Here is a 13,418-nt window from a genome sequence, read left to right on the forward strand (position 1 = left end):
ACATATTGTTGTTTGCACCACAATATGCCAGGAGATCCAATTACAATAGTGAATTACAGCATAGGACACCCAGGCTTATTCTTGTTTATTTTTCTAAATAAGATTTAATTTTTGCGTTCTTATCAGGAATCAAACCCCGAACCGTGTTTGATTTAAGCGTCTTAACCACCACGCCACGAGATATTTGACGGATATGATAAAAAAAAAACAAAATAACACGGCGAAAATTGTGAACACATGCATAATGTTCGGAATAGAAAAGATTTTAGCGAATTGTTTTAAACTTAAAAAAACAGCTGATCTGGAATTTAAACGAGACTAGTTCTATAATAGAAATCCAACAACAATTGTTGCAGTCCATGGATTGAATAAAGTTGGCCAAAACACATCAGCTAAAATAAAGAAATTTTATTACCACGGTCGGGTTCGTAAAAAATGCTTCAGGCAGCATCTTTCCACCTGCTTTTGTTTTCCTTGAGATTAATGATTGGGATAATTAATGATAAATGAACTTCAGGATTGTAATGATCTCAAAAGAACGTAAAGGATCTCTTAGTTTCACCAATCCTAATTGTTGGATTATGGTAGAATTAATTCGTCAAGCCTACAGCAGAATCTTAACGTATATTTTTTATGGAAAGTCATTCTTCATCAATGTTTTGTACGTCATTAGTTTCTAAAATATGTTTATAACTTTATAAATTCCGTTCGCGCTTTGTTTGTTAATAATAACCTTATGGTACCCTGTGTCCGTATCATGAGACCGTGTTCACGGAACAGACAATTTCCATATTTTTTTTTGTTTTAACTAAACCTAAAACTACTTTTTTCTTTATTTCTTCAATCTGCATTTATATATTATAGAGTAAAGATTAATAATTTGCATGTTTTTTAGTAATTGTAAAAATAAATCAATTATTGTATGTTTTTCAAAAACGTTCGTTTTATTAACACTCTCCACTCTCCCTGTATCTATGATGTCACAGAAGTCTAGATGTAATCTTATATTATTGTAATATATACAAGACTTAATATATATCTCTTATTTTTTAATAATTAAGTAGTATTGCTACAATAGGCCTAAATTGTAATATATTATAATAAAATACATGAATATTGGGACAAAAAATATACCCCAGGGATACAATATTAATATTGATAATTCAAATATAAATTTTGTGAAAACTTATAATTAGAAATCAAACACTGATTTGAGTCTACTGAACACTTTATTTTATTTTAAAGCTTCATTAATTATCTCACAATACAAACTCTTATGTCAATAAATACTTACTTTGTTATATTTTTCCCGAAATTCAAATATAAATACCTAAATTCCCCATTACCTATTAAACACTTAGCCTCACCCTTAACCATTGGTTTTTCCCTCAATTACGATTAATGTACATGCTATAGTTCATAAGATTATTTTTATTTTCTACTAAAGTACCTTGAATTATATAACTATATAAGGACATTCAATCCAAATAATCTTCACATTCGTTTAAAAATGCCCCAATAAGGCGAAACAATCGTCAGAAAGTTTTTATTTTTATATGTTTATATTTGTAAAAATAAAATAAAGTGTTCAGTAGACTCAAATCAGTGTTTGATTTCTAATTATAAGTTTAAATATGGAGTTCTACAAAATAAACACCAAATCAATCAATAAATTTTGTGGATAAAATAAAGTATCTCGGATTTTACTTAGATAGATATTTAAATTTCAAAGCACATTCTCAATATGTTACAAAGAAAAAATATAAAAAATCTTTTATGGGAAGATTACGAAATGTATTGGGTATAAAGAGTAGTGTTCTTATCTATAAAACAATCAAATGTCCACATATAAATTATTGTTCTTCCATTCCTTTTTTATGTAATAAAGGGGAAATTAAAAATATACAAATTCTTGAGGATTATAAAAAAAATATGTTTTATAATGTAGAAAGAATGCACAAAGAAATTGGCTTACTCACAGTAAAGCTGCAAATAAAATATAAAAGCAATTTTTGTACATAATTTAACCAACAGTGTCATACATATAAAACCAGAGATAAAAAAAGATAAGATTACCAATGATGAGAAAAACAGAATCTCAAAACTCAATGTACAAGAGATTGAAGCTGTACAATGAGTTACCTGAAGAGATAAAAGAAAAATAATGAATTGAATGATTTAAAATTAATTTTAAAAAAACATGTTCTTGAGAAATTTTGAAAAAAATGTAATGTTTATAAAAGTTTATATTAGTTCTAAAGATTTTATGGTCTTACTTAATAAAGCATAAATAAACAAATTTTTATGAATTATGGAAAATAGATTATTTAACGGTATTTTTATATAACGCATATTATTTTTTTGTTTTTATATACCTGTATTTCTAAGTATCTCGTATTTTGCTTAACGTAGCACGACGTTACACCACTGTTCGTAAAGGATTTTTTTAGCACAGTCATTTAAGAGTTTTTAAAAATTACGAATTGTAGAGTCTGTAGTGTCTGCCTCAAAAGACTGAGGCAGAATATACCATTCCACGTACATATTATATCTTTAAAAAAAAAATTGTTAAATTAGTGTCCTTGGCTCGAACAACCCCAGCAATAATTAAAAAAAAAAAATAAGTAAATAAATTATAGCATTACGCAAAAATGAAAATAAAATTTGAAAAATTTGTGCAAAAAACTATTTATGATCAAAACCGATGGGAAGACCTTTGAAATTTAAAACGGTTTTGGTGTATAGAGTGAGTACTTTCAGTGTCTAAATAATATTATATTTAATGTTTTGTTTTGAAGAGTTTTTTGGATGGCTTTTAACAATAAAATTACGCAATAATCGGTAAAGGTTTACGAATAAATATTGTTTGAAATTTCAAACAAAAAATAAATGAAAAAGCCCAGCATAGAAAAAATAATAAAACTCCAAACTATAACAGTTTTCGTAAAAAGCTTGAGTATTAAACTGAATTTTTGTAAACAGGGTGTTCTTTAAACCCTGGCCCATCCGAAACCACGATGATCAGTATGAGCAAGAAGACATATTGGCCCATTAAAATAAATTTTTAGAACAAATAAAATTTACAAAAATAAAATATTACAAAAAACAAATGGTTTCTTACTTCTGCAGGGGAGAAACGAGGTTGGGGGAGGGGGGAGTCTGATATACCATCAACCCCGCGGCGGCGACTCCCTCGCTTCTCCACTGCAGAAGTACGCAACCATTTGTTTTTTTAAATATTAAAAAAAAAAAATTGTTCATTCTAAATATTTATATTAATATGCTAATAGGTCTTCTTGCCCATACTGATCATCGTGGTTTCGGATGTGACAGGGTTTAAAGAACACCCTGTAAATGAACCATTGCTTCCCCTAAATTTAGCCAAGTAATGTTTATAAAATATCATGTTTAATTAATCAATTATCAGTCATATTATACAAAGCATTTAGATTACTGTAAACAAATAATGTACTAATAATTTTATTTATAATCACGATAAATTGCGAAGGAGTATTACTATCAATCGCCTTATTAAAAAATGATAAAAAGCCAGTTCCTTTTCCCCTTTTTTTCCATCCTATCACCTCTCTTCTCCTCTCTTCATATTTTACTGTATTTTTTGTTTTAAATTGTCGTATAAAGTTATAAGATTCTGTTAAAATATGTCTATGTAGTTGTAATTTTCTCGAACAGAATGGTTTGGGTAGGTAGGAAGAAATTGCCTTAAGGCAATATGCCCGCCCTTATATGTATATAAGTTGTATATGTAAATAAAGTTTAAAATAAATAAACATACTAACATAATTATTTTGTGATGGAGTAGGAATACAATAAAGACATGTAAAATTATTGTTATTATTTCTGATCGAATGTATATATTATTTAGTTTGTCTATAATTTCTTGAGGGCAGTTTATATATACATGTATACATATACAGGGTGTTCTTTAAACCCTGTCACATTCGAAACTACGGTGATCAGTATGAGCAAGAAGACATATTGGCACATTAAAATAAATTTTTAGATCGATTTTTTTTTTAATATACATAAAAAGAACAAATGGTTGCTTACTTTTGCAAGGGAGATGCAAGGGGGCGCGGATGCGCGGTCGCGCTGTTGGCGGTGTATCAGACTCCCCCCTCCTCGTTTTATCCCTGCAGAAGTAAGCACCCATTTTTTTATTTTATACCTATTTTTTTATAATTTTATTCGTTCTGAAAACTTATTATAATGTGCCAAAATGTCTTCTTGCTCATAATGATCATCGTGGTTTCGGGTGTGACAGGGTTTATAGAACACTGTGTATAATATTGTTATTACCCATGCCTTAATTGCTTCCATTATCAAAATCCCCACGCACGCCCCTGGAATAAACATAATACATATTAACAGTCTTGGGGTCATCATTTCTCTATCTGCACCCAGTGGTATATAGGGCACTGCATTGGTACACCAAATGCAGCGTATCTCGATCTTTTCTTCCCTGGATCCTATTTCTGTCTCCTTCCAAACTCATTACCTGATCCCACATTCCTCATCATAATACATAATATGAATCGGGTTGTGGTCCCGTGGCTAGTGTTGCGGACTCACGGGCCAGAGCTCCGAGGTTCAAACCCCACTCTACACCAATTTGATTTCCATTTTCTAATAGTGAGTTATTTACAACTAGTTAGAAATGGAAATTGAAATATTTGGGTAAAATATAAGAACGCTAATATTTTTTTTAAATACATTAATATATATATTGTGCATAGCAAAAGTAGGACATTGATACAAATCTGTACACAAAAAACAGCTGTTATTCGAAGAAAAAAAAAGTATTTTTCTGAACATTTGATGAATATTTGTCGTACACCGGTTTCCCACACATTCATTTAAGAGAAAAAGAGGATTTTTTCTAATAACTCGTAACTGTATTATCAAAATGATTAGTATTTACCATTGACATCTACCCAACTACCTCACAATCTTATAGAAAATGTGTCGATGTACATCGCAAAATAGAAAAAACGAGAAAATTGTAAATAATTTATTGATGCTATAGATTTGTCAGATAAGTCTCAAGAAAGCAACAAAAATGATTGAGATTAGACCTTTTCTACAGAAAATATTTTGTAGGAAAGCGTTTCTCTATAGTTTCTCTCATCGCCAGCTGAACGATGATGTATTATGGAAATAAGTCTGACCTAATGGTATACGGTACCTACATACACATAAACTTATTGTTCTGCACACATAAAGCAAGCAAAATAAAAGATTTGAATTAACTGTAAGACTTTTCGTACAAATCATTCTACCTAGTATGCCTACTGACACCAACGAAATTTGTATGTTTAAACAATGTTTTGAGTATGTCCAAATGTTTACAGACATGCTGGATTTCCTCTCTAGTGAATTATTTAGATCTAAATTTGTTGGTACAAAGAGGGTGAACATTTTTGGAAAGGGAGTATGGAAGTCTAGGCATTTACAAAGACCACATGGACAGAATGGTCAATGTTACACAGTGAGTAAAGTGGCCACTTAACCTAGCCAAATACAGATCATAAGTCCTGTAAATGCATAGACTTCTATATTCAGGTCTCAAAAATGTTTTCCCTCTCTGCTGCAACTAATTTTAATTCATTTGTTAAAAACTGCATTAAATTTTAATTAATATGAATGTAATATTATTTTACGTTTTTTTCTTTATATATTCTATGTTTTTTTTCCTCTTAAACTCGTATATTCAAAATTATATAAACTCTTATGAATAAACAACTACAACAGTGTAAGTCACTCTCCAAGCACAAGAGTTAGTCTCTTTTTTTGGAGAGTTACAGTGATAACATTTACCAGATGTATAAAAGTAGATCTGTATAGAATTTTTTTAAAACATGTACCGTTTATGAAATTTATTAATATATATTTTTTTTTAATGTTTACTTGGTTCGCCGACAGGCACTAACACATTCACAAAGGGATATTGAACATTCGAACGCACTGGACATTTATGTATGTACATAGATACCATTGCATTTTAACAAACTACGAGTATCATCTACTACAGATTGAAAGAGAGTTAAATTGAACAGACTAATTATAAAGCTACATAATTCGATTGAATGTTATTCTATAAAAAAGAATGATTTTATTTTTGGAACAGACAATCGTTTTCGTACGCGCATTAAATAAAAATGTATGTGTAACTTACAATAAAAAAAAATAAAAAAACTGTGAATTTAATTAGTCATAATTATTTCGAAAAAGAAACTTAAGATTTTATAAAATGCAAAGCCCAGGCAATTGCACAATAATGATAATTTGATAATAATTATGCGATAATGATGATTGTATGCAGTAAAATACGCTCTTAATTCTACTCTAATTGGATATTTGTTATGTAAAACAAACATTTAAATAAACAAATCACTTTTACCTGGGTATAAAAGTAGTTTAGATCCAACAAGAGCAACAGGTCGACGCTTCCAGTTAGGAAATACTAGTCCCTTGAGGACTTGAAGAGGTGCAGCTCGAGTGGCGAAGGGGAGCCCTGCAGGGGGTGCGGCAGGTCCTCCGTGGATCCTCACCAGGAATCGGAGCTCTGGGTCGATCCCCATTCTAGACCTTCGAGAAACGTCGTGAAATCCTAACTTAATCAAGAACTCGTCTTGCAATTGTAGTGGACACTCTTTATCTGAAAGTCTTTTGGACTCTCCACTCCCGTATTGTATCCAAATGGTCAAGCTTGGAGGGAGAGCCAAACTTTTTGCTACAGATTTGATATTCATATCCCGATTAAGGAAAAGAAGTTGACTCTTCATGTCAGCGAATGGATCCGGTCCAGCGTATATCCTAACCCAACCAGACTGCTGGGGCTCCGGTTCCATATTTTTTTCAGTGATTTCATCGTCGGTAGAAATTGACTTCAGACCTCTCGTGGAAGCCAGTCTTCTGAAAGATTTCTTTCTCACAGGTGAATCCTGGTTCCTCTCTACCACCCCGTCACCTTTCCCTAAAATGTTGCCTACAGTGGCTATTGTATTGCACACCATTTTGCTAGTTGGTTTTCTCCGAGAAACTCGTAAGATTCCAATTTCACTTTTCTCCGGCTTAACGCATGTACATCTCGTACATATTTTCCACGCTGTAGTAAACAACAAACCGTAATCTTGTACACATGTTTACGCTTCACTCGCGTATTTATAATATTCAAGTAATTACACTGTTAAATATTTTATTAATTTTAATAATTCAAAATCAACTGTAGTTGTTTATATTTTCACCGCATTCACTATCACGCAACCGGCAAAACGTTCGACTGACGTAAGAGAAACAATAGAACAATGTGAGAACTTGATCCGAAATTCCCATGCATTGAAGCAGAAGAGCAGTCCGGTTCGGCCGCGTCAGGCACGATATAAACAAAGCCATTCACTATTCACAGTGACCCTCTCCTCCGTATGTCCAGTGCATACTGCCGCATGCCGTGCCGTCTGGTGTTGGGCGAACACTCGAAGCTGGAGGGCTGCAGCTCTGCGGGGCTCGAGGGGGGCGAGTGGCTAGTGGCAGGTGCCCCCGGTACTTAGCACCGGATGCGGAGGAAGGTGCGCTGACTCAGGTTAAACCCTTCTCTCTCCCTTCTTCCGGTGGTCTATGACAAGCGTTTAATCAATTTGTTGATGTAAGGCAGGATACCATTTTTCCCACGACCCACGATGGCAGCAAATCACACATTATAGGCATTCAAATGGTCGACCATACAATAAACTTGATTTGGGTGCTAAATACGATTCGGGTGTTTTTAAATTACATTATATGCGTAAACATAATTACATTTTTAATTCACGCAAACCAAAGAACGTGCTATAAGTGGATTTGGTAACATTTTACGGGGATAGAGAACATTTTAGAGAATGGAATATAGAAATCTAGGCATTTACAGGGCTTAGATTTATATATTCCATTCTTTTAAATTACAACAGGGATGGAGAATACCTTAAAGAAGGGAATATGGAAGTCTAGGCATTTACAGGACTTATGATTGGCTGGTTTAAGTGGCCATTTTACACACTAGTTAACCTTCACCATTTTGCCTATGTTTGAACATGCGTATTTCTTCAACTTTCCATCTGTTGATTTTAGTGAAGTTAAAGATATGAAACCTTTATTGTTGCGAAGAGATTAATTTAATCGAATTATTTCCCATACTAGGCAAAGCCTGAAAACAATTTTCCAATTTTCCAATTTTTAAACTTCTTAGACCAGTTACAATATTTTGAGTTTGTCCAAATGTCTTTTGTTTACTAACATTTGAACAAACTTAAAATATTTATTTTAAAGTATTTCAATAAATAAAATATATACTATTTACATATTTTTAAAATATACATTATTACCTAGCAAACGTTACAAGAAAAAATGGTTCAAGCATATACAATATAAATATGGTGCATTTTATGAACCAACGAAAAAATTCATTAACTTTGTAGTTTTTTAAAAAAAATCGAATAATTGTTATTATTTCTTAAGTCTTAGACGTGTAAGACTTAGAAGTGTATGTAGATAAATGTAATGGAAAAAACCTGTTTTAAAATTGAATGTACGATATCTTTGATGGTCCTTCGATCCTAATTAAATCATGTAAGTATAACTTACTGATCAAGTGAATGATTTAATTAAATGAAATGAACGAAAGATTTAGTAAAACAACTTTGTTATTATTTTACCACTTATATTTAAAAAAAATATTTCCGACCGGTTTCAAAACTACACAAGCTTCTTTATCGAGGTATAATTTAGTAAAAAGTTTTAGTCTTACAATAAACAATACTACAATAATATAACATTTCCGATCGTGCTTTTGTGTTCGGGTGAGTCCCGAGTCCTAAAGGGCGAGAAACCGAGCGGAACCCGTTGCGGCTCCCCGATCACACCGACATTGGGTACTTTCACGGCCATTATAAAATATACAAAGGGCTCCGTAGTCTCAATACTAAAATTGACTTAAAATGCACTTTATATGAATCTTCAATCATTATCACTGCTATTAAATTGTCTTCATAATTAAAACCATATTTCACATTAATTTTCCCCCATGTTTTTGGTCTGATGAGTTTTACCTGTCTGCTTTCATTTTATCCATAAAAGTACTAGTAATTAACAGGTGAAGAGTTTTGAAAAACATATTCGTAGCCAAATAATATTAAAACCATTTGTAAATAAATAAATTTTACATGTATCCGGGCGAATTAATAATTTATTTAATAATACAGCTGTTCTGTATTAATAAAACCACAACCCGAGAAGAGTGTTTTAGACACATTTCTTGGTAAAATCCTGCAATATAAAATCGAGAGGAGATAAGTCCGCTCATTCTCCCTTCCCCCCCCCCCACGCTGTTCTAAAATTTTATTTAGAATCAGTTTCACAAAACAGTTTAATATGTGAAACATTAACTGTTACTGCTAATAACCGCATCTCTAGTACACCCCGAGTTGGCCAGTTGAGCTCTTCGTAATATTTCACACTTAATTTACGTGTAATAGTCAAACCTTTGTTTTGAAATTCTAATTAAGGTTGTATACATTATCTTCCTTTGTTAATACTACTTTTTTGTAGATAAAAGTTAGTCAAAAAGCATTGTTTTTAAAAATAGTTGTAAACATATTTCTTTCGCCAGTACAATTTTCTTAGTTTACTATACACATTTTTTTAGCAATACAAACGCAGGAGAATATTCCAGACAGTAAGAAAGATGCGGTTTTACATTTGGCCTTTGAGGATGTTTTCTTTAGATTATTGAAGAAACTGCAATTAAGAGGAAACGCGGTCTGACTTTTCTTCATACATATTATTAAATGATATTATATATTTTCTCCCTGGATTACGTATTACATAAGGTACATTATTATGGATACCTGGATAATGCATAAGAGCAGTGATTTGTGTACACACTAGATATTTACTATTGACGAGTCTCTATCGTTTTGGTTTTTTAATAAACAGTTTCTTATGGGAGCAAAGACCATCCAAAAACCAAAAAAAGTTTTTTTCCGTCGAGTTTTATCTGCATTCAAATATGATGAATAATTTAAAAAAACGGTAAAGGTATAAAGTAACACAGAAAATTTCATTCTGATATTCCTAAAAAAACAAAATCGGTTCGGTTCTGTTTTTGTGCGGAAAACAGAACAACGAAACCTCGATTTAAGTAAGGCGTAATCAGTCCGACGTGCAGTTTTGCACAGTATAGATGGCGTCTGCGAGAGAGTGACAGAAAAACCATGTTCATTAAATTTCTATGTCCTCGTTTATCCTCTTAATGAGCTCTTTGTTTTTTTTAATACATACCACTGCCCAAAAATCACTAATAAAGACGTGATGTCAACTGAAGTTAAATGTACGTGAACCCATACATACTTATTTTTTTGTGTAAAAAAACGATAACCACGCAAAAACGGAGATGTTTAATTAGATGAACATCTCGTAATGAATAATGAGCTTGACCTCGTGCTCTTTACACAAAATTACAAATAATTACGTGCATCTAAATTTTGACAAAATACTTTGTCCTTAGTTAAGAATTTAAGTGTCCATTGTAAACAAAGGATGTTGGATAAGATCGCTATTTGCTAATAATGGACACAAAAATATTTTTAATTTGTCCAAATTTTTGTATTAACCCCATGCTTCCAGGCAATCTGGGAATTACGATTGAAAAACCTGTAACACATAATACAAATAAATGTTCAAAAATAAGTTTTATTGTGTTATATGATAAAATTGGTTCTGTTTTTATTTGATTAAAAGTTATTATTATTAATATTATAATACTTATATGTACTACCGTTCTAAGCCAGAAAGCAGTAGTAGCAAACATTTTTAAAGTTTTGAGGAAATTGATGTTTTACGTATTTAGTATTTTTTTACCGTACATCAAAGCAGATTTTTTGTGTTTTAAAATAAAGTAAGTTGTTTAAAGATATTATAATTATTTATCAGATGGCATTAAAAACACGAAGTGTTTGATGAGGAAGTTCAGTGGTTTCAAAAATTAAAAAAAACATATTTGTTAATAGACTCGACTATAAAACCAAGCGAAAAACTATTTTTTTTTTGTATAATATTATCATCGCTACTATGTTTTCAAGTTTTGCCATTTTTTAAATTACTCCACGCATGACCTCACTGGTTCTCTTCAGTGAATTGTCCTGATTGGTGGGTTGGCTTCCTGGAAATCGAAAATCTATCACAACTCTATCATTGGTTGTATTATTTTGGTGGTGTAATTTTAATAATTTATATTGTTAATTTTATTTAAATATGTATTTTATTAATGTTAGCAAGTGTATGTATGATGTATTTTATATTAATGATTTTTTTTTTAATAACTTGAATTATAAATTTTATTTGAATATGTATTTTATTAGTGTTTACATGTAATTTATGAAAAAGAAGTAGAGTCTTTTTTTAATTGGAATATTTCTGTATATTATATACCTACTATTTTTCATTGTATGTAAACCAAATGAATAAATTGGTGGATTTATGATAAATTGTGATGTTATTTAAAGTAGTTCATTTTTCTTATCTTTTTTACACAATTTTAAGAAACTTACAATTAAATGCCCTAACTTTTATCGCGTGTAAGAAAACATTTTTTAAACCCAATTTCTCGTAGCACTGAACTTCATAATTTAATACATTTATTCATGTTATTTCACAAAATCTAAGTCTAGTGATTTTATTTAACAACAACAACATTATTAATCTATCAATGTAAATATTAACTCACATTGTTTATAGCTCAGAGTAATTGCGCCAAGTGGCGAGGTTAATAGACTCATTATTAGATTCAAACCTATTTCGTAGAAACCTTCATGCTCTCTCAATAATCTGAAAATACAAAAAAACACTGCATAAGAACACCGATGAAGGGATGAGGGTATTATTATTATTAATATTATTATGGATAATTTAAATAGCGCCATTTTCGTAATATCAAGGGCGCTTTACAAAGTGATTCTATTGACATATACATTTAATCGAAGCTTTTAAATTTGTTATTTTATTAAAACAATGTATTTTGTTATCACATGCTACTGATTTATTCAAATGATTCAGAGAACAAGTGGGTTTTAAGTTTTTTCCGAAACATCACTTCACTCTCACAGACTCGCACCTCTGCTGGGAGAGCATTCTATAGCTTAGGGCCTGCGACCGCAAATACGCTTTCCCAGAATTGCAGCTGATCAGTCGTCAAGTAAAGTGAGACTTTTACCTTTCCATCTAAATTATTTGCTTTTTTATCTTAAAATTATTATATGAATTATAAATTCGACGTCACTTGTTCATATGAATCAACCAATAATAAAAGAGTTGTTCTAGATATCCGGTTTAACTACCGTTAACGAACCAATCGGCAGAACTGACAGATAATAAGCGAAAGAGAACCTCTGACGTCACATGCGGAGTGATTTCAGAAATACAGAACTTAAAAATATCATAGCGCTAATAATATGATAAATAAAAATTCAAAACCATTTTTTGGCTTAGTTTAATAGTCTATAAACAAATAATAAAAAATATATGAAAAAAAAACTGAACTTCCTCATTGCAAATTTCTAATGAATCGACTCGGGGACCAGGGGTGATATTCCAAATGCTCTCGCGGCCGTAGAAAACACTTTTATTTCGCGTATTTTGTATGTAAATATATCTCAGAATAGTACCGCAGGACTTTATGGACGCTTTTGCTTCAATATAAATTTCTGTGCACGTATCGAGTGGTATTTTCATCAAAAATATAATGATTCTCGGTGATGGTAAATATTGAACAAAACACGAGAATCAAGACTATTGACCTCCGCACCACGAATCTGGGAATACGAAATGAGAATTTAAATTAATCTGGAAATGTACTACGCCTGCCAACTATCGCCTGCTGGAGGCGGACGTTACCTGCTACCTGCCTGTAGAAATGGAATAATTAGCATTTTTAATTCACATGAAATATTGTTAGCGTTAGCAGATGACGATTTAAATAAAAATTTAAAAGGCTGCTAAGCAAATTAAAAGTACACTACTTTATTTATTTACTTATCATGTTATACGTATAAAAGTATAACATTAAAATAAGGTTGATTTGACTAAGACAAATAACCCCGTTCTAAAAAAAAATAAAAAAACATCATTTCACTAGCCAAAAACATAGAATGTAATAATAAAATATTATACCGTCATGATCGTAGAAAAACGACGTGTGTGATTTTTTCAACTTTTTTGTCACTTTAACGCCACAACTTCATAAGTGGAAAAATATATAATTTCACTAGCCAAAAACACAGTACGTATGTAATAATATAGGTATGTACCGTCATGATCGTAGAACAACGACGCGTGTCATTTTCTTCAACTTTTTTGTCACTTTACGC

At 31.4% G+C, this 13,418-nt stretch overlaps 1 protein-coding gene across 3 annotated transcripts in view; it reads right to left on the reverse strand.

The window, feature by feature from the left end:
- The window catches only part of Phlpp (PH domain leucine-rich repeat protein phosphatase), a 53,305-nt gene that overhangs the window by 36,751 nt on the left and 3,136 nt on the right, over window positions 1-13,418 (reverse strand). For 2 of the 3 annotated variants that reach the window (XM_088238183.1, XM_088238187.1), the window contains exons 1-2: window positions 11,780-11,881; window positions 6,422-7,636 (exon numbers count right to left, since the gene is read on the reverse strand). In XM_088238183.1, coding sequence (XP_088094309.1) covers window positions 6,422-7,037 — 616 coding nt within the window. In that variant the 5' untranslated portion in view covers window positions 7,038-7,636; window positions 11,780-11,881. Of the gene's footprint in view, window positions 1-6,421; window positions 7,637-11,779; window positions 11,882-13,418 lie in introns of those variants that run through there. The other variant, XM_088238184.1, reaches the window with a different exon arrangement.

The sequence above is a fragment of the Micrasema longulum genome, unplaced genomic scaffold (genome assembly GCF_059751315.1).
Source record: "Micrasema longulum isolate JH-2025_06_02 unplaced genomic scaffold, ASM5975131v1 h1tg001834l, whole genome shotgun sequence".
NCBI classification, from domain to species: domain Eukaryota; kingdom Metazoa; phylum Arthropoda; class Insecta; order Trichoptera; family Brachycentridae; genus Micrasema; species Micrasema longulum.